General features: G+C 44.5%; 1 protein-coding gene across 2 annotated transcripts in view; it reads right to left on the reverse strand.

The window, feature by feature from the left end:
* Positions 1 to 22,681, reverse strand: part of GLT1D1 (glycosyltransferase 1 domain containing 1) — a 205,030-nt gene that overhangs the window by 67,057 nt on the left and 115,292 nt on the right. Inside the window, exon 12 of one of the 2 annotated variants that reach the window (XM_073676138.1) lies at positions 11,560 to 12,226. The exons of the other annotated variant lie outside the window; for it this stretch is intronic. Within the exon in view, the coding sequence (XP_073532239.1) occupies positions 12,068 to 12,226 (159 nt within the window). The 3' untranslated portion in view covers positions 11,560 to 12,067. Of the gene's footprint in view, positions 1 to 11,559; positions 12,227 to 22,681 lie in introns of those variants that run through there. 2 annotated transcript variants of the gene reach the window in all.

Consider the following 22,681-nt stretch of genomic DNA (forward strand, 5'->3'; position numbering starts at 1 on the left):
ATCAGGGGATGTGGAAAGCTTCAGTTTCTCGGTGCCATCTTGAGATTGTCTGTCTGATCCTGCAGTCACCTCACGGTGCCTTCTGCCTGCTTTCCCAGCCATAAAAAACTCCTCTGTTGTGCAGGATGGTTACAGGAGCTCAGAGGGAGATGTTATCTCTGGTTTTATTACTATTTAGGGCCCAGTGGAGACTTTTACAGGCTATTGCTCCTGGAGCTGATCTGTCCTGCGACTGCTCACATGTCCAGCCAAGCCACGCCCCCTGGAAATGTTTTTAAGATGCAGATGACAAGAGTGAATGAGTGATTGGATCTAGGGAATAAAGGAAAGTTCTGTCAAATATGACCCCAAGGCAGCGGGCATGCTGCTTGGGAGTTATGGTTGAACCAACCCTCCAAGGTAATTTGGATGTTAGGTAAAGTTAGGTTAGTAGAGGGGAGAAACAATAAGTTCAGTTTTGGAAAGATTCAGTTTAAGATAGAGAGGGTATGGTATTAGAGACAGCAGACAAAAAATCCTTGGGATTTTGTATTAGGGTGGGGGTGATGTCAGGAGAAGAGGTGTATAATTGGGTGTCATCAGCATAGAGAGGATATTTGAACTTAATTCTACTGATTGATTGTCCAATAGGGGCTGTGTATAGAGAGGAGGACTGAGCCATGCAGAACTCCGATAGTAAGGGGACGAGGAGAGGAGTAGGAACCGTTCAGAGAGGTAGGAGAAGATCCAGAAAAGAATGGTGTCCTTGAGGTCGATAGAGCGGAGCATAGTGATGAGGAGCTGGTGATCCAGGAGAATCAGCAGGGTGCAATGACCGTTGGATTTAGCTGTTAATAGATAGAGACTTTAGTAAGGCCAGTTTTAGTAGAGTGTAAAGAGCGGAAACCAGATTGTAGAGGGTCAAAAAGAGAGTGATCTGGAGTTTAGAGATGAAAGGAAGATTACAGACAGGTCTGTAGTTAGCAGTGCCGTTTTGGTAGAGGGATTTTTTTTAAGTAAAGGGGTTATGATTGCATGTTTGAATGAAGATGTAAAGATACCTGAAGAGAGAGAGAAGTTAAATCTTTTCGTTAGGTGAGTGTTGACCACCGGTGAGAGACTGCAGATGTGAGGGAATGGGGCCACTGTTGCAGGTTGTACGCCGAGAAGAAGCGAGGAGCTGGGTAACTTCTTCTGTAACAGGCTCAAAGATGGCAAGTGAGCTTGAAGTGCGGCATGGAAGGGGATCCAGGCACTGATGGACCAAAATGTCTTGATGAATGTGGTTGATTTTTTTCTAGGAAATAAGTGGCCAGATCCTCACCACTGAGGTTGGTGACAGGGGCCTGTGCTTTAAAGCTCAGGAGGTAGTGAAAGGTTTCAAAAAGTAGTTTTGGATGGTTAGCTAGTAAAGTGATGAGGGTGGTGAAGTATGATTGTTTAACCAGATGAAGGGCAGAGTTATAGGTTTTGAGCATGAACTTATAGTGGATGAAATCCTCTGCTAAAAGCGATTTTCTCCACTGAAACTCGGCTCACCTTGAGCAAAAACGTGCTTGCATCGTGTGTCAGGGTTGCCGTCGCCTGTCGGGTCTTTCTTCGTGTAGCAGGTGCTGCTTCATCTAGGGCACTTTGCAGTGTATTATTGTATTGTGACAATGCTAAGTTTGGACAGGAGAGGGAGGAGATGGGAGCTAAAGCTGAATGTAGATTGTCCATAAGTTGCTGGTTGAGCTCTGTTGGGTTGGCACCAGACGTAGCAACTACCTTGGTGGCCAAAAAGTTCAGTGTTGGTTTCATCTGACCACAGCACCTTCCTCCATACATTTGGGGAGTCTTCAAAATGTGTTTTGGCAAACTCAAAACAAGCCTTCCAATTTTTGTGTAAGTAAAGGCTTTTTTTTCTACCCACGCTTCCATAAAGGCTACCTCTATGGAGTGTACGTCCATGTGGTCATATGGACAGATACTCTAGTCTCTGCTAGGGAACTCTGAAGCTCATTCAGGGTTACCTTTAGTCTCTGTGCTGCCTCTCTGATTAATGCCCTCTTTGTCTGGGCTGAGAATTTTGGTGGGTGGCCCTCTCTTGGCAGGTTTGTTGTGGTACCATGTTCTTTCCATTTGCTAATGCTCCGGGGGCTCATCAGAGATTGGGAATTATTATTATTTTTTTTTTAATAACCCAACCCTGACTTGTAATTCTCAAAACTTTGTCCCTGACTTGTTTAGAGATCTCCTTAGCCTTCATGGTGTTTAGTTAGTGGTGAGTGTCTCTTGTTTATTGGTGTTGCAGCTTCCATGGCCTTTCAGAAAAGGTGTGTATATACTGACAGACCATGTGACACTTAGATTGCACAAAGGTGGACTTCCTTTCACTAAGCATGTAACTTATGAATGTAATTCCTTGTACAAGAAGTTTTTAGGGGCTTCATAGCAAAAGGGGTGAATACATATGAACATACCAATTTTTAGTTATTTGATCACATATTTAATTTATGTCTACATTTTTCCCTTCTTCTCTAAACCAACTGAGCCTCTTTCTGTTCCCCATGCTTACTGTTGAACACACAGACACACAATGCAAAGATTGAGTCAACTTCTCCCATTTTGTCTGGTTCCAGGTGCGATTTTCATATTGCCCACACCTGTTACTTGCCACAGGCGAGTTTGAATGAACGTCACATGCTTGAAACAAAGTAGTTTACCCACAATCTTGGAAATGAGCTAACAATTTTGTCAGGCCCATTTTTGGGGTTGTGTGTGAAATTATGTCCAATTTGACTTTTTTTTATCTGTTTCTTTTTGTGGAAGGAAATAAACATGTGTATAGCAAAATGTGTATTTGCAATAATTTTCTGGGATAAATACTCCATTTTCTGGAACAATTTCAAGGGTGCCAACAGTTTCGGCCATGACTGTATTTAAACTAGCAACACACCTATGGAAAAAAAATGTAAATCTAAAACTAGGCCATAAAGAATACGAAAAAAAAAATCTGATTTTCTTTCATAGAAAATACATTTTATTACATACATATATTGTAGCAAAAACACAAAAAGCCTACAGATATTCAGTATCCTCAAAACTGTAATAACCTGCAGAATCCATTCTACAGATTACTTATGTGAAATATGGACAGTAGAAAATATAAACAAAAATACTAAACCAAAAATTGCTTTTTTTAAAATATTTTTTTTATATAAATTACACGATATGTACCCCAAAACAGTGCTAAAAAAAGATATCAAAGAAAGCTTCATATACACATATAAATTAAAAAAATATACAGTTAGGTCCATATATATTTGGACAGAGACAACATTTTTCTAAGTTTGGTTCTAGACATTACCACAATGAATTTTAAACAAAACAATTCAGATGCAGTTGAAGTTCAGACTTTCAGCTTTCATTTGAGGGTATCCACATTAAAATTGGATGAAGGGTTTAGGAGTTTCAGCTCCTTAACCCCTTAAGCCCCGGAGCATTTTCCATTTTTGCATTTTCGTTTTTGCTCCCCTTGTTCCCAGAGCCATAGCGTTTTTATTTTTTGGTCAATATGGCCATGTGAGGGCTTATTTTTTGCGGAACGAGTTGTACTTTTCAACGCCATTACTAGTTTTACCATATCCTGTACGGGAAAACGGGAAAAAAATTCCAAGTGCGGTAAAATTGCAAAAACAGTGCAATACCACAGTTGATTTTTATTTAATTTTTTTACCACGTTCACTGAATGCTAAAACTGACCTGCCCTTCTTATTCTACAGGTCATTACGAGTTCATAGACACCAAACATGTATAGGTTCTTTTATATTTAAGTGGTGAAAAAAAATTCCAAAATTTGGTAAAAAAAAAATATATATATATAGCGCCATTTTCTAAGACCCGTAGCGTCTCCATTTTTCGTGATCTGGGGCTGATTGATGGCTTATTTTTTGCGCACCGGGCTGACGTTTTTATTGATAACATTTGGGGTAGATCCGATGTTTTGATCGCCCGTTATTGCATTTTATTGCAATTTTGCGGCGACCAAAAAACGTAATTCTGGCGTTTAGAATTTTTTTCTCGTTACGCCGTTTACCGATCGGATTAATTCTTTTTTTATATTGATAAATCGGGCGATTCTGAACGCGGCGATACCAAATATGTGTATGTAGGGTTTTTTTTATATATATTTTATTTTGAATGGGGCGAAAGGGGGGTGATTTAAACTTTTATATTTTTTTTATATTTTTAAAAACTTTTTTTTTTTTTACTTTTTACATGCTTCAATAGTCTCCATAGGAGACTAGAAGCAGCAACTGTCCGATCGCCTCTGCTACATACAGGGGACGAGCAGGTCCCCTGCATGCAGCAGAAATGGTCCTGTGCTATGAGCGCCGACCACTAGGTGGCGCTCATAGCGACAAGATCATGACAACCACAGGCGTCTGCTGCAGACCCTGGGTTGTCATGCCCACCCATCGGTGACCCGCGATCACGTGACGGGGTCGCCGGTGGGCGGGGCTTATGAAGCGCTACCCGGAAGCGTGCGTTAAATGCCGCTGTCGGAGATTGACAGCGGCATTCAACATGTTAACAGCCGCGGGTGGATCGCGATTCCACCCGGGGCTGTTGCGGGCACATGTCAGCTGTAATAATCAGCTGACATGTGCTCGGTTCAGTGAGGGCTCAGCGCCGGAGCCCTCACTGAACGGGCAGTACGCAAATATGCGTACTAATACGGTACCGGTAGTTAAGGGGTTAACATGTGCCACCCTGTTTTTAAAGGGACCAAAAGTAATTGGACAGATTAAATAATTGTAAATAAAATGTTCATTTCTAGTACTTGGTTGAAAACCCTTTGTTGGCAATGACTGCCTGAAGTCTTGAACTCATGGACATCACCAGACGCTGTGTTTCCTCCTTTTTGATGCTCTGCCAGGCCTTCACAGCGGTGGTTTTCAGTTGCTGTTTGTTTGTGGACCTTTCTGTCTGAAGTTTAGTCTTTAACAAGTGAAATGCATGCTCAATTGGGTTGAGATCAGGTGACTGACTTGGCCATTCAAGAATATTCCACTTCTTTGCTTTAATAAACTCCTGGGTTGCTTTGGCTTTATGTTTTGGGTCATTGTCCATCTGTAGTATGAAACGACGACCAATCAGTTTGGCTGCATTTGGCTGGATCTGAGCACACAGTATGACTCTGAATACATCAGAATTCATTCGGCTGCTTCTGTCCTGTGTCACATCATCAATAAACACTAGTGACCCAGTGCCACTGGCAGCCATGCATGCCCAAGCCATCACACTGCCTCCGCCGTGTTTTACAGATGATGTGGTATGCTTTGGATCATGAGCTGTACCACGCCTTCGCCGTACTTTTCTCTTTCCATCATTCTGGTAGAGGTTGATCTTGGTTTCATCTGTCCAAAGAATGTTGTTCCAGAACTGTGCTGGCTTTTTTAGATGTTATTTAGCAAAGTCCAGTCTAGCCTTGTTCTTCTTGATGCTTATGAGTGGCTTGCATCGTGCAGTGAACCCTCTGTATTTACTTTCACGCAGTCTTCTCTTTATGGTAGATTTGGATATTGATACGCCTACCCTCCTGGAGAGTGTTGTTCACTTGGTTGGCTGTTGTGAAGGGGTTTCTCTTCATCATGGAGATTATTCTGCGATCATCCACCACTGTTGTCTTCCGTGGGCGCCCAGGTCTTTTTGCATTGATGAGTTCACCAGTGCTTTCTTTCTTTCTCAGGATGTACCAAACTGTAGATTTTGCCACTCCTAATATTGTAGCAATTTCTCGGATGGGTTTTTTCTGTTTTTGCAGCTTAAGGATGGCTTGTTTCACCTGCATGGAGAGATCCTTTGACCGCATGTTTACGTCACAGCAAAACCTTCCAAACGCAAGCACCACACCTCAAATCAACTCCAGGCCTTTTATCTGCTTAATTGAGAATGACATAATGAAGGGATTGCCCACACATGTCCATGAAATAGCCTTGGAGTCAATTGTCCAATTACTTTTGGTCCCTTTAAAAACAGGGTGGCACATGTTAAGGAGCTGAAACTCCTAAACCCTTCATCCAATTTTAATGTGGATACCCTCAAATGAAAGCTGTAAGTCTGAACTTCAACTGCATCTGAATTGTTTTGTTTAAAATTCATTGTGGTAATGTCTAGAACCAAAATTAGAAAAATGTTCTCTGTCCAAATATATATGGACCTAACTGTAAATAATAAAGAAAAAATTATGGGTGCTGAAAAGAGGAAAGGCAAAAAATGTGACCAAATATTAAGACCCATTCAGTCCTAATCACAAGGGGCTTTAAAAGAGTCCTCTGTTTGGCTAAAATGTCCCCCAAAGTACCATATTCTGAGTGTTCTGGTGTCCAACTTACTGTTTTCCTTCTCACTACCCATGCCCATATAAAATGCTAAATAAATGCCTGATGACTAGTGTTGAGTGAGTGAGTATGTTCTATTAACCCTTTCGCCGAGTATGCTCGGGCCCAGCTCCAAGTATTTATAGCTGCTCGATGATATGGTTGAATCACTCCCATGTGCATGATTTGCAACTGTTTGACAGCTTTATTACATGTGAGGAATGTCTATTTCTTACACATTCCTCACATGTAATAAAGCTGTCAAACAGTTGCAAATCATGCACACTGGAGCGATTCAACCATATCACCGAGCAGCTGTAAATACTCGGAGCTCGCCCCGAGCATACTCGGACAGAACATACTCGCTCAACCCTACTTATGACCAATACAGCATTTTTTTCACAAAGCACCAGTTAAAAAAGTATAGTAAATGTACAGTATATAGTTCACTTTCACTTTTATAAAAACAGGTCCTATTTAATACAGTATAAAAGCAAATTTTAAAGTTACATTCATTAGAATCTATCTTTTTAAACATCTAGCATTTAATCAATTATCAACAAAAAATACATAGAATTTTTGAAAAGTAATTGCTAAATCTAGCATGGTTTAGAAAAAAGAACCATATTGTACAATAGGCATTTACCATATTTTAGGAATATGGTTCAGAATGTACTATATAGGGGGCATCACACGGTTTTTAGTGAATGTTAACTAATGTAGCAAAAATGTTACGTTCCACCAATAAGCAAGACAAGTATTTCACCAATGTATACAAGCCCCAAAGTCTAAAATAGTGTACCTGACAGACGATATCAAAGATGATGTTTATACACGTGTCTACATCCTAATATTAGCATAAAACATATGTCAAATGGACAGGCTTAAAGGGGTTTTCCACTTTTAGGAAAATAAACCCTAATATGCTCTAAAATAACTAAAAATAAAACAACAAACAAAGCAGGTGCTCCCTCTCCCTGGGTCCAAGGCAATCTGTTATCAGGTTTTGCTACCTCACCTGAGAACGCATGATGTAGGGGCAGAGACCCTGATTCCAGCGATGTATCACTTATTTTACTGGTTGCTGCAGTTTTGATAAAAGCACTCTTATTTGCTGCAGATCTACCAGTTCCCTGAATGCTGAGCTCTGTATAACCCTGTCAACACGACTGATTGACAGCAGTGTACACTGTACACAAGCAGAAAACTGCTAATCAGTTGTGGGGATGTGGTTGGACTATCTGGCAGGAGGTTTACTGGTCCGGTAGTGATAATCTGAAATCAGGGTCTCTGCCCCTACATTATGCTGGTCACAGATTAGATAGCAAAAATCACAGATTATCTCTAAGAAAAGAGTAGAACAAGTTGGACAAATCATGGTTGTGGAGAAGTGCATTTGGATTCCAGCTTTGTAAATATAGAGAGGTGGGAAACAAACAGAGGAAAGACATCATAAAGAGTGTCTGCCTCTGAAGATTGGAAAAATTACTAAAAGAGGACGTTTTATTTTCGCTGCTCCCCTAGTCTGCAGTTTCTTTGTTTGGTTTTTAATTCACCTTATGGCTCCAGAGATATGGGCCTTTTTATTCAATAGTATTTTTATGTCACTATCCAGGGGGTGTGGATCATATGTTCCTCTGGGGACAAGTCTTTACGCTGTTCTGGATTATTACCCTGTGAGTCACGCCCCCTTGGTAAAGACCATAAAAATTAACACTAAACATAAAAGGACCATATCTTTGGAAACATATGGCAGATTTAAAAATAACAAAAAAAAAAACAAAAAACGGATTACTCAGGGGAGCAGTTGGAAACAAAATTGGAGCGAAAACTGTCCACTTTTGACCTGGCGACAGCTCCTCTTTAAAGCCATCAACAGCTTCCATTCTTATGAGCCTATTCTAATAGGAATTCAAGTAATATTTGAAGTAAAATAATGCAGCATATAAAATTCAACATTTATTGCAAACTGTAGACTCAGATTCCCTTTAATGAGAAGCAATACAGTCAGCAGGTTTTTGCTACCTCACCTGAGAGCAGCATGATGTAGATAAAGAGACCCTGAATCCAATGATGTATCACTTTGTATCAGAACTGCTGCACCCTGTAATCTATCAGAGCTTTTAGATTTAGCAATGCAGCAGAGCTGAGAAAGCTAACCCCGCCCACGCCACAGCTAACCCCACCCACACCAGGCTTTCTATGTCTAAATATCTATAGACAGTGAGATGCTAATCAGAAAAGGGGGTGGAGTTGGACTACCAGGCACCTGCTTGCTGTAGTCCAGAAATGATAAGCTTCTGGTGCTAAAACAATCATTGCATGTAAACAATGCGTTGATGAGAGGCATCACTGAAATCTGTGTTTTAATCCCTACAGAGCATGCGGTCTTCAGAATATATAGCAAAACCTGCTGACCGATTCCCTTTAACACAACTTATATTACCTGCCTGCAGCATAAAATAGAAACATTCATTGAACACTGAAAAGAATGAACCAGCTTCCATTTTTTTTCAGACTATAGGACGCATCTCAATATACATACGACGCACCCCAGGTTTACACAGCAGAAAACATGAAAAACATATTTCCTGCTAATTAAAACTTCTCAGAGAGGTAAACTTATATACAGGGAGGTAATAGATCTGTTAGTGCTTCACTGCAGCATGTGTATTATACACATCTAGCTTTACAGAATCCACATTATGTACACTCTGCAGCACACATATACACAATACCGCTACACTCTAAGTACATGCACACCACTTAGCTCTGCTGTATATATACATGCGCAGCTTTGCTACATGCACACATGCATGCACATACACAGCTCTGATATATACAGACAAAATTAAATTTGAAGCTCTTTCCAGATATGCGACTGATAAAGTGACCTGAAAGGTTCTTAAGCTAGTCAGTACCTGCGGCATTTATATAGCTTTAGTGATGCGCAGGTTCTACGAGCTTCCTCTCCTGCCCTTCACCGATCAGTCTGATCAGTGTTAAGCTGTACAGGATAGAACTAAGCCGCTGCATAGTTCTGTCAGTGATATGGAAGAACGCTGTGTATTGTGTTCTCCTTGGTCATAGGAAGCTGTCTCCAAACGTGTTTCTTCTAGTCAAAAAAAATACAGTGATACGATCTGATAAAGAGTAAAAATGTGTTATGCTGCAGACCAAAGAAAGTCATCTAGGGAACTATTGTTAAAACCAGGGCTGTGGAGTAGGGGTCCATTTTGGTGGAGTCAGTATAAAATGGTCCGAACATATATAATAAATTGGGTACAGTAGTTCACTGCAGAATGTGCTGTAAATGTTTTCAGAATTTGGGAAAGTTCTGAAATGTCCTATAAATGTCTGTTCTATTCCTGATGTAAGGATTTAGGCTTTTAGTTAAGATGAATATGTGCTGCACTTTATGTACATGCTCAGTAGTGAGGCAGGAAGTCAGGGAAATGGAGTAGTCTGAGTCGGAGGTTTGGATTACCGAACTCCACAGCCGTGGTTAAAACTCATGGCTTAAAGATGCCAAGTGTACATTCACTGACCCAATGAAAAGGGGAAATAAGGTGAAAGGCAAAAATGTGACCGAGACAAAGCAACCAAGAATAATGTAAGACGTTACGTCTACAGTAAATCTAGTTATGTATTTCTTTTACACTATATGCAGACATTCTTTGAATGGAAGATGTCGTTTTGCACTTTTTATGCAGATTTTACTTAATATTTGTACTTTACTAATAGTGATGAGCGAACATGCTCGAATAACGTGATATTTGAGCATGATCAACTGTTATTCGAGAATCTTCGGCGTGCTCTGCTAATACGTTTGAGTCCCTGCAGCTGCATGCTTTGCGGAGGTAGACAGATGCAACACATGCAGGGATTGCCTGTTCGTTAGGCAATACCGGCTTTGTTGCATCTATCTACTGCTGCAAAACATGCAGCCACGTGGAGACAAACATTAGTAGAGCAAGCCGAAGATACCTAAATAACACTCGAGCATGCTTGGATAGCACGTTATCTGAGCACGTTTGCTCAATACTATTTACTAATTAAATCCTGGAGACATCAAGAAGTTTAAGGCTAGGGCTCCCTGGTAACTTTGGTCACAAGTTGTGAGGTCGACGATTGTTATGCGCCATTATTACATTGCAAATTGCAATGTAATGCAGGTAAATGGGGTTGCAGTGCGACCCCTAGGGTATTGTGACAAGCAAGTCAAATTTTTTGAGGCTTGCTTGTCACGGCATTGAGGGTTGCAATGCATCTCCATTCATTTGCATTACGTTGCAAGGTAGCAGCGGCAATAAACAAACAATCTTTGACAAGTCGCCATGTAGTCCTAGCCTCAATAGTTCAGTACAAGGACCTCAAATTCATTGGTTTAACTATTTTTTGAGAAGCGAATTAGTCTTGGAAATTGATTGAAGACTTTACCTTTCACTATTATTAACTATTATTATTGTTCTGTCTCGGCGTTCAGGAGGTCAGGAGCCTATGCTGACCCTACACTGGGGCCCTGCCTAATCCCTCTACCTGGAGGTACTGTTGATGGTACAGAGGTCCAGGCCGCCAGCGTAAACCTACCTCCTGAGAATCCCTGAACCTCAGTAATCTAGTCCTGAGAAGGACCCCGATCACAACAATTGGGGACAGGACCGTATATGCCAAACACAGTACAAGACGAACGAGACAGAACAAGGAGCGAACCAAAAACCACCTCGCATACAAAAAACTTACACCACTACAACGGAGGGAACACCAACGGGTAAGGGGATAAAGAATAAAGCGAGGAAGGGAAAAAAACACACCGAGTACACTTCGCTCCTAACTCCACAATACCACGTATCACTCTGATAGTCTGCATGAAAAGCTTTCACCGACAACTACCCTATCAGAACAGCAGGTATTTGAAGGAGTCCCAATACTGCAGAATTAACTGCAGCTGGGCGAGGCTGGGCCTCGTCTAGCACAGAGAGAGAGAATTAACTCCCTCCCTGTCGAAAAACACCAAGCACCAAAAACTCAGCTGCGAGAAGTCAGGCTGTGTAATCGCGACGATCTTCGTGGCGACACACCTGTGACACCTATATGTTGGAAACCACCAAAAAGTGATACCATTATAAAAACTGCACCCCTCAACGTATTCAAAACTGCTTTCATGTAGTTCATTAACCCTTCTGGTTCTTTTCAGGAAGTAATGGAAAGTGGCATGACAAGAATGAAAAAGTTTATTTTTACCACCTAAATAACTTCTATACAGGCCGTTATAACCCGCAGACTCTAAGGCCGTTATTTGGCCATGAACTGCCAAGACAGATATCAGGACCACACAATCAAGATCTCAAAGTGCGGATGAGGTTAAAGAGGGACCTCCATACTCTAACTATTTAGATTCTGTGGTCACTATTGACAGCAGAATCTAAGGGGTTAAACCTGCATGGTCGATGCCAACACTGATCGTGGCTGATGCAGCAAGTTGTCAGCTATAATGTACAGGTGACCATTACAGGATAGTCACCTGTCGGGGAATGCTAGTCTCTTATATCGCAGGTCAGTAAAAAGACATCTACTGGTCACTAAGGGGTTAAAACAGTTTACATATAATTTTTAAAAACATCCCTTATCTTAAAGTTTAAAAAAATAAATTCACAATATGAATTTATTTAGTCAATCAGAAGCAGATGAAGTACATATATATCTATGGGGTTCATTTCACTTCAAAGTTCTTCAGTCAGGCAGCTTTGAACAAGATTTTGATAGGTTTCCCTTTCAAGTTCCCATGAATGGTGAGTACAAATATAGTTCTTCGCATTATTAGTAATTTTCCTTTTCAGGTCTGGTTCACTCATCAGTCTCTTAGCCAGTTTGACAAATTCCTAAAAGAAAACACAGAAGATCAATAAGACCATCATAACCATTCAAGGAGGTGTCACATGATGTACAAAGAGAAGATACAAAAAGAAATGGAGTCCTCTACGCGGCATCATTCATGAGAGGTTCTAGGCGCTGATAGAACTAGAGATTTTACTGTCATCCACAGCTTCAACTAACACAATTTATAGGTAACGACTTCAAGGCGAGTTCCAATAAAGCCCAAAAAGAAAGATCAATAATTGGACAATTGGGTTGCCAGTCTAGTCCCAGAAGGCTTCTTACACAGCTTTCCTAGATTCCTGAATGACAAAGCTACCAGGTTATGACACCCCCCACACATTGCTGCTAAATCTTCAAGGGATTTAGGATCTCGTGCACATCACAGTACTGTATTATTGTATTTTTTGTTTTTCCCTGATAAAGAGAGTGAAATTAAAAGACAGAAGATATGTAGATATACAGTGGAGAAAAAAAAGTATTTAGTCAGCCACCAATTGTGCAAGTTCTCCCTCTTAAAAAGATGAGAGGCCTGTAATTGACATCATAGGTAGACCTCAACCATGAGAGATAAAATGAGAAAACAAATCCTGAAAATCACATGACCAAATACTAAAAATTTGAAAAAAATTTCTTGCCAAATCACACAATTACAAAAGTTCATCTCAATACTTTGTTATATATCCTTTGTTGGCAATGACAGAGGTCAAACGTTTTCTGTAAGTCTTCACAAGGTTGGAATACACTGATGCTGGTATGTTGGCCCATTCCTCCATGCAGATCTTACAATGCGTGAGACAAGCATAGAAGGTGTAATCTACTCTGGTGGGCTGGTATTTATGTGATCACTTGTATCCATGATGGTGAGAATATGGGGCACGCATTATGAAATTAACAGTATTAGACACTTACTACAAACCTGTCCCATAGACTTTAATAATCGTGCTCAGAAAGGAAAAAAAAAAGTCAGCTCAGAAATGTTACAACTGTGCAACAAGTCTAAAATGCGAAGAGGACAGAAATAAATCACATTTTATTTATTAAACTGAGGAAGCTTTCTTCTTCTTATATGCAATAATCAGCACTTTTTAAGGACACTGTATCTCACTGTCACACGTTCCATAAACTTGCAAATTCAGGTAATAGAAGAAATAAAACAATGATTGAAAAAGAGAATTCAACTGATCACCTGTCAAGGGTGTTGCATTTTTTCTCTCACTGATGTCTGCTGAGCTAAGCCATTTGTGAGAGTGTATTACTTTCCAAAGACAAAAAGTGGTAATTGCAACATTACTGGGCCAAAATACTACACAGACTCTTCTTGGCAGTGAACTCTAAAAGGGATACTCTTAGGAGGCAAGTACGCGTCACCGGAGGGGGTCCCCTGCTCGAGAACCCCTTATGTGTACTATAGTGATAAGCTGCTGACCATAATGGCTGCCATTCACGACAAATCCATACAGGACAGAAACTTCCTCTGGTAAATCTATTGCTTGCCAGACCTGTGAGAAACCGGCCTGACAGTGCCCAGATGATCGCTGTGGCGGCTTCCATTATCAATAGAGTTATTTTAGTGAATCAACCACTTTTAAAAGGGAATCTGTTAGCAGATTATCTTTAACCCCTTAACAACATTTGACGTACTAATACGCGTCTGTGCCCTGGGACTTAAGAGCCAGACCCGTATTAGTACGTCATATCTTTAATGCGGCACCGCGACTTAAGTTGCGGTGACAGCATTAAAGTTACGATGCCATCTTACCTCTGGGTAGATGGAGTCATCATCCCGGGGAGTGTCGCCGCCCCCCCGCACTAGCGATCGCTGTGATTGGCTGTTCAAATCTGAACAGCCAATCACAGCATTTCTCACTGTTTCCGGCAATGTGATTGCCGGAAACAGTGAACTGCAGCCTAGGATCGGTGCTCCTAAGAGCACCAATCCTAGGCTGTTGCTAGGACACCCCAGCCCTGGCCCCAGACTGCTATGATCGGTGCGATCGCCGATCACATCATTCGCACCGATCGTAGCGCGGCCGCAGGGCGGTCATGGGGCGGTGACCGGCTTGTGACCAGCCTGTCACCGCCCCATGACCCCCTGTAATGTGATTTAAGCCCCCAGACTGCTGTGATTGGAGCGATCGATGATGACATTGATCGCTCCAATCAGAGTACCTGAATACAGGTGACCGGTGGTCACAGGGAAGTGTCACCTCTCTGTGACCCCTGTGGTGCATGCTCTGCTCCAGCCATGTCTGATTGGTGCAATCAGTGTCACCAATCAAATGGCTGGGGCACAACATGCACCACAGGGGGTCACAGAGAGGTGACACCTCCCTGTGACCGCCTGGTCACCAGTATTCAGGTACTCTGATTGGAGCAATCAATGTCATCAATGATTGCTCCAATCAGATTACCTCCACCTGTCACCACCCCATCACCCTGTGACCGCCCTGCAGACCCTCACACTTGGTGAGGATTTCTACAGAGTGGTCACATCTGATGTGTCTGTGCTGGTCCTTGTAGTGCCACAGAATATTCTGTGACACCACAAGACCATCTTCTCACTGTTCCAGTCGCTGCTGCTGCTGCCGCGGCTCCTGGATCTTCTGCTTCAGCGTCCTGGATCTTCTGCTCCTGACCCGCTGTGGTTCCTGCTCCAGAGCCTGCTGCTGATCCTGCAGAGAAGACTTTGGTAAGTCTGTTCTCCCCTCATCCACCCCAATCCCCCCACCCCCCTCTTTTTACCCCCCTTACCTTTTTTTCTGCATCCTGCAGCGGTCTCCAGCTCTGGTCCGAGTCTCCAGCTCCGCTCCCGGTCTCCTGCTCCGGGCTCCCGGTCTCCTGCTCTGGGTCTTCTGTTCCAGTCCTGCTGACCCTTTGGTAAGTCCATCTCTGATCTCCCCTCATCCACCCCAATCCCCCTCCCCTGTCTTTTTATCCCCCTTCCCACCCCAGTGTCCCTGTTAATTCCTTTGGTTCCGATCTCCAGCTCCAGTACCGGTCTCCTGCTCCGGGCTCCTGGTCTCCTGCACCGGGCTCCTGGTCTCCTGCACCGGGCTCCTGGTCTCCTGCACCGGGCTCCTGGTCTCCTGCACCGGGCTCCTGGTCTCCTGCATCGGGCTCCCGGTCACCAGCGCCGGGCTCCTGGTCACCAGCGTCGGGCTCCCGGTCTCCTGCTCCGGGCTCCCGGTCTCCTGCTCTGGGTCTTCTGTTCCAGTCCTGCTGACCCTTTGGTAAGTCCATCTCTGATCTCCCCTCATCTACCCCAATCCCCCTCTTCCCACTCCCCTGTCATTTTACCCCTCTTCCCACTCCCCTGTCTTTTTACCCCCCTTCCCACCCCAATCCGCCTCACCCCAGTGTCCCTGTTAATTCTTTTGGTTCTGATCTCCAGCTCCAGCACCGGTCTCCTGCTCCGGGCTCCTGGTCTCCTGCTCCGGGCTCCTGCACCGGGCTCCCGGTCACCAGCGCCGGGCTCCCGCGCTCCTGCTCCGGGCTCCCGGTCATCAGCGCCAGGCTCCCGGTCTCCTGCTCTGGGCTTCCGGTCTCCTGCTCCGGGCTCCCGGTCTCCAGCGCCGGGCTCCCGGTCCTGAAAGAAGAACAGAGAGGACTTTGGTAAGTAATCTCTGATCTCCCCTCATCCAACCCAATTCCCCTCTTCCCACTCCCCACACATCTGTGCGCACATCCAGCAGCCGCCGAGTATTGATCGGTGACATAGTTCACCAATCCACACTCGTGCTTGCTGTTTGCACCACATACAGTATTTCCTTTTTCCACACACTCTAAATAAAGTACTGACACACACACACTCTCAATAAAGTATTGACACACACGCACCACATACATAACAAACAATGTCCTGCTCATCCCAAACTCAGTATTCAGCGGAGGAGGCATACGCTATTCTTGCCTCCGACACTGACAGTGAGGGTGAGGATCCCACATTTCTTTGTTTTTCCAACTCCTCGTCGTCTTCCTCCTTCTCTTCTTCCTCAGGTTCTGCTGGCCCGCCCCACCGTCGTCGCAGGAGAGATGTTCCAGCGCCCCCCACTACTGAGCCTATACGGACTTCGCCCCCCGAAAATTATGAGCCGCTGATTCCTGATTTCGTGGCGGAATCAGGAATCAAGTTGTACACCACAGGCCTCACAGAAATAGACTTTTTCAAAGTCTTTTTCTCTGAGGATTTTATAAACCTCATGGTGGGCCAAACTAATTTATACACTCATCAATTTTTAGAACAAAACCCCTCTTCATCATTTTCTAACTGGTCTCCTCTTTTAAGGGGCGGCTTGGATTCCGGCAGTACCTGCCCAGTAAGAGGGCAAGGTACGGGGTCAAGCTGTATAAACTTTGTGAGAGTACCTCAGGATACACTCACAAGTTTAGAGTTTATGAAGGGAAGGACTCCCGGATTGAACCCCCTGAATGCCCCCCTGTTCTGGGAGTGAGTGGGAAAATTGTGTGGGACTTGGTGCACCCACTGCTTGATAAAGGTTATCACCTCTACGTGGATAACTTTTATACAAGTATCCCGCTCTTCAAGTCCCTCTCTGAGCGACGTACCGCAAAAATCAGAAAGGCCTCCCAAAGACGCTAATTGGGCAGCTGCTCAGAAGGGGTGAGAGCAGAGCCCAATGTAGCAACCACCTGTTGATGGTCAAGTACAAGGACAAAAGGGATGTCCTTTTCTTGACCACCATACATAGTGATGGCAGCACACTCGGCACTGTACGAGGTTCCACTACACAGGTCGTCAAACCAGACTGTGTAGTGGGGTACAACAAGTACATGGGGGGAGTTGATCTCTCTGATCAAGTCCTCCAGCCGTACAGTGCTTTGAGAAAGGCCAGAGTGTGGTACAAGAAGCTGGCCGTGCACATTGTACAGATGGCAATGCACAACGCTTTCCTTCTGTCACAATGTGCAGGCCAGACTTCTGCGTCGTATCTTCAGTTTCAGGAAACAGTTATCAAGGCCCTGATATTTGGCAGCGGTGGCAGAGCGGGCCCCAGTACTTCTGGAATTGAAGGACCGAGAATTGTACCAGGCTAACATTTCCCAGGGCAGATCCCTCACAGCGGAAAAAAAGGAAAGTCACAAAAGAGGTGCCGAGTGTGTTATAAAAGTGGAATACGCAAGGACACCATTTATCAATGTGACACCTGCCCTGACAAACCAGGCCTGTGTATGAAAGACTGCTTCAAAAGGTACCATACTTCGATGGACTAGTAAATTAATTTCTGACGTATGACAACCTGACGAACACTACACAGCTGACGTAGTGTTCGTCAGGTTGTCATACGTCAGTTGTGTAGTGTTCGTCAGGTTGTCCTACACAACTGATGTATAACACTACATTACAAAATTCAAAAATCAACTACCACTACCAAAAAGGGGGCACTTGTTGGGCATTTCACTGTTTAGGCACATCAGGGGCTCTGAGAACATGACATGACGCCCGCAGACCATTCCATCAAATTCTGCGTTCAAAAGCGTCACTCCTTCCCTTCCGAGCCCTTACATGCGCCCAAACAGTAGTTTTTTCCAACACAATATGCGTACTCAGGAGAAATTGCACAACAACTTATGGGGTGCAATTTCTCCTGGTACCCTTGTGAAAATAGTTTTTTTTGCATTTTTGTGGAAAAAATGTTTTTTTTTTTAATTTTCACAAGTCAACATTATGATTTTCTGTGAAGCACCTGGGGGTTCAATGGACTCATCACACATCTATATAAGTTCCCTGGGGGGTCTAGTTTCCAAAATGGGGTCACTTGTGGGGGAGCTCCAATGTTTAGACCCACAGGGGCTCTCCAAACGCAACATGGTGTCCCCTAACAAATTGGAACCATGTCGCGTTTGGAGAGCTCCTGTGTGTCTAAACATTGGAGCTCCCACACAAGTGACCCCATTTTGTAAACTAGACCCCCAAGGCACCTATCTAGATGCATAGTGAGCACTTGGAACCCCTAGGTGCTTCACAAATTGATTCGTAAAAAATGGAAAAGTATTTTTTTTTCCACTTTTTCATTTTTACGAATCAATTTGTGAAGCACCTGGGGGTTCCAACGGCTCACTATGCATCTAGATAGGTGCCTTGGGGGGTCTAGTTTCCAAAATGGGATCACTTGTGGGGGAGCTCCAATGTTTGGGCACACAGGGGCTCTCCAAACGCAACATGGTGTCCGCTAACAATTTGAGCAGATTTTGCATTCAATTTGTTAGCGGACACCATGTTGCATTTGGAGAGTCCTTGTGTGCCCATACATTGGAGCTCCCCCACAAGTGACCCCATTTTGGAAACTAGACCCCCCAAGGCACCTATCTAGATGCATAGTGAGCACTTGGAACCCCTAGGTGCTTCACAAATTGATTCATAAAAATGAAAAAGTGTTGTTTTTTTTCACTTTTTCGAATCAATTTGTGAAGCACCTCAGGGTTCCAAGTGCTCACTATGCATCTAGATAGGTGCCTTGGGGGGGTCTAGTTTCCAAAATGGGGTCACTTGTGGGGGAGCTCCAATGTTTAGGCACATCAGGGGCTCTCCAAACTCAACATGGCGTCCGCTAATTATTCAAGCAAATTTTACAATCAAAAAGTCAAATGGCGCTCCTTCCCTTCCGAGCCCTGCCATGTGCCCAAACAGTGTTTTTTCCCCACATATGGGTTATCTGCGTGCCCAGGGGAAATTGCACAACAAATTTTGGGGTCCATTTTTTCTTGTTACCCCTGTGAAAAAAAATAAATTGGGTCTAAAGTAACATTTTTGTGAAAAAAGTTAAATGTTCATTTTTTTCTTCCACATTCCAAAAATTCCTGTGAAGCACCTGAAGGGTTAATAAAGTTCTTGAATGTGGTTTTGAGCACCTTGAGGGGTGCCGTTTTTAGAATGGTGTCACTTTTGGGTATTTTCGGTCATAAAGACCCCTCAAAGTGACTTCAAATGTGATGTGGTCCCTAAAAAAATGGTTTTGTAAATTTTGTTGGAAAAATGAGAAATCGCTGGTCAACTTTTAACCCTTATAGCTCCCTAACAAAAAAAAATTTTGGTTCCAAAATTGTGCTGATGTAAAGTAGACATGTGGGAAATGTTATTTATTAACTATTTTGTGTGACAGATCTCTCTGATTTAAGGGCATAAAAATTAAAAGTTTGAAAATTGCAAAATTTTCACCAAATTTCCGTTTTTTTCACAAATAAACGCAAGTGATATCGAAGAAATTTTACCACAATCATGAAGTACAATATATCACTAAAACCCGGATTTTGGTAAGAACTTACCTGTAAAATCCTTTTCAGCGAAGGAAGGAAGGGAGACACAGATTCTCTACTTCGTGGGTAGGCGGAGCCCCATAGGATAGTCACCTCAGATTGGAAAAAGACGACCGGCCCCTCCAGTATATAGGCTCCTCCTACTCCCATGTTCATCAGTCCGTACACAAGCTAAGGAAGAGCAGACCAACCAGCAGAACAACATATCCCCTTCTGAAATTTCAGAAATGAGAGAAAACAGGTTATGTAATAGAAACACACAGTCTTAGGCATATCCCATTGGACCTGACAACTGTGTAGAGCTGGCGAAAATGGAAGGAGAGCCGTAGAGCGCTAAACCCAGTCCAGAAGATCGACATCAGGAAGGAGACGAGCTGCATCTAGAAACACAAAAAAACACTTCTGCCCTGGGAGGGTGCTGTGTCTCCCTTCCTTCCTTCGCTGAAAAGGATTTTACAGGTAAGTTCTTACCAAAATCCGGCTTTCAGCAGCAGAAGGGAAGGAAGGGAGACACAGATTCTCTACTTCGTGGGATGTCCTAAAGCAGTACCTACTTAAGGGTGGGAAATAGAGGCAGAAGCTTCCATACCCCAAAACTTAGGCAAGAGCGCAAACCGCGCTAAATAACGGAAAACTAAGTAAAGGGATAACTTAAATTACCGCTGCCTGCAGGACCCTGCGTCCCAGGGCCGCATCAGCTGAAGCACTTACGTCCACCTTATAAAACTTAGTAAAGGTGTGAACGGAGCGCCAGGTGGCCGCCCGGCAGAGCTGCGCTTCCGAGGCCCCCTGACGAAAAGCCCACGATGAGCCAATGGCTCTCGTGGAATGAGCTTTAACTTTAACCGGACAAGGCTCGCCCTTGAGCCGGTATGCTTCCAGGATAGCTGAACGGATCCACCGAGCTATCGTGTCTTTGGAAGCACGTTGACCACGCCGACGACCTGCCGGAATTATAAAAAGAGTCCGACTTCCGAAAACCTTGGGTGATCGTAAGATAGAACTTCAATGCCCGCACTAAGTCCAACGAGTGCAAGGCCCGCTCCCTTGGATTCTTAGGTCCTGGACAAAGAGAAGGCAACACAATGTCCTGATTAATGTGGAATTGTGACACTACCTTAGGCAAAAAATCTTCACGAGTACGAAGCACCACGCGATCCGGAAAAAATTCCAGAAAAGGAGGTGAGCAAGAAAGTGCTGCCAATTCCGATACCCTTCTCAAAGAGGTGACTGCCACCAAGAAGGCCACCTTCCAATAAAGTAGTGAAAGTTTAGCAGAATCCATAGGCTCAAAAGGCCTATGCTGAAGGGCTTCCAGGACTAGATTAAGCCGCCATGGAGCCACAACTGCCCTCCTTGGCGGAAACGGACGTGCGACTCCGCGAAAAAAAGAGCGCACATCCCTGCGAGACGCAATAGCCTTCCTAAAAAGTGCGGAAAGAGCAGATACCTGTCCCCGCACCGTACTAACTGCCAAACCCCTGGCCAGACTAGATTGCAGAAAGGCCAAGAAGTTGGGGATGAAAAAAACCCTCGGGTTTCTTGAGGATCCAGAACACCATGAATAGAAAGACTCCCAAGTTCTGTGATAAATCCTGGACGTAGCTGGACTCCGGGCCGCCCTCAAGGTAGCAATGACCTCGGGCGAAAAACCGCGACGGGTCAAGATCTCGGTCTCAAGAGCCACGCCGTCAAACGAAGGGACCTCAGGTCCGGATGACGAATGGGCCCCTGAATGAGCAAGTCCGGGCGAAGGGGCAGCGGAAACGGAGGTGCCACCTGAAGAGACACCAGCGTCGAATACCATGTCCTCCGCGGCCAGTCTGGTGCTATCAGAATTATTGATACCCTTTCGAGTTTGATCCGTCGGATCACCAGAGGTAGTAAGGATATCGGCGGAAAATCATAGATCAGCTTGAACTGACCCCACGGGGCCACTAGAGCATCCACCGCCAAAGCCTCCGGGTCCCTGTACCTGGACATGAACGTCGGAACCCTGGCGTTCAGCCTGGATGCCATCAAGTCCACCTGAGGAGTCCCCCAACGGGAACACAGCAGAGAAAACACTTCTGGATGGAGACTCCATTCCCCAGGGTCCACTTGCTCGCGACGGAGGAAGTCCGCCGAGATATTCAACACCCCTGGAATGTGAATTACAGAGATTGCTGGAACTTTGGACTCGGCCCAGACCAGGATCCGAGAGACCTCCGACATGAGACTGGAACTCCTCGTCCCGCCTTGGTGGTTGATGTACGCGACAGCCGTAGCATTGTCCGACTGGATCCGAACCGGTAGACCGCTCAATAAGACCGTCCAATGTTGGAGGCAGAGAAATATTGCTCTCAACTCCAAAATGTTGATCGGGAGAGACGACTCCTTTGGCGACCAGACTCCCTGAATCCAGAGGTCGTTCCAAACTCCCCCCCAGCCTGTCCGGCTGGCATCGGTTGTCACCACCGACCATCTCGGAGGAAGGAAGGATTTCCCAACGGATAGAGTCTCTGGACGTAACCACCATCCAAGAGATTCTCGCACCCTGCAGGAGATAATGACCGAGCGATCCAGAGAAGTTAGCGATCGATCCCAATGGGTCAGAATAAGGCTCTGGAGATCCCGGGAATGAAATTGTGCAAATGGTACTGCTTCCATAGTTGCCACCATTTGACCCAGAAGGCGCATGCATTCCCGAAGGGACATTGACAGCGCCGACCTCATAGCCTGGACCAGAAGACGAAGGTTCGTCTGTGTGACAGGAGGCAGGGACACAACTGCCCGAACAGTATCGAACTGCATCCCCAGGAAAAGAATGGACTGTGCTGGCTCCAATGACGATTTCTTCCAATTGATCAGCCACCCGAAGTCCATCAGGTACTGAAGGGAGAGATCGCGAGCCGCTATTGCCTCCTCCGCTGTGGGTGACACTATGAACAGGTCGTCCAGGTAGGGGAGGATCGTAACCCCCTGTCTTCGAAGAAGCGTCATGAGAGGAGCCAGAATTTTTGTAAAAACCCTGGGAGCTGAGGCCAACCCGAAAGGCAGGGCCACAAACTGGTAATGGGTTTGACCTATAGCGAAACGCAAGAAAAGCTGGTGAGCCCTGCCGATAGGGATATGCAAACAGGCGTCGCGGATGTCTATGGACCCCAAGAAATCGTACTGCGACAGGGTCGCTATCACTGATC

The sequence above is a fragment of the Phyllobates terribilis genome, unplaced genomic scaffold, assembly GCF_046119375.1.
Source record: "Phyllobates terribilis strain yellow unplaced genomic scaffold, ASM4611937v1 Scaffold_1__5_contigs__length_1240528914, whole genome shotgun sequence".
Classification (NCBI taxonomy): domain Eukaryota; kingdom Metazoa; phylum Chordata; class Amphibia; order Anura; family Dendrobatidae; genus Phyllobates; species Phyllobates terribilis.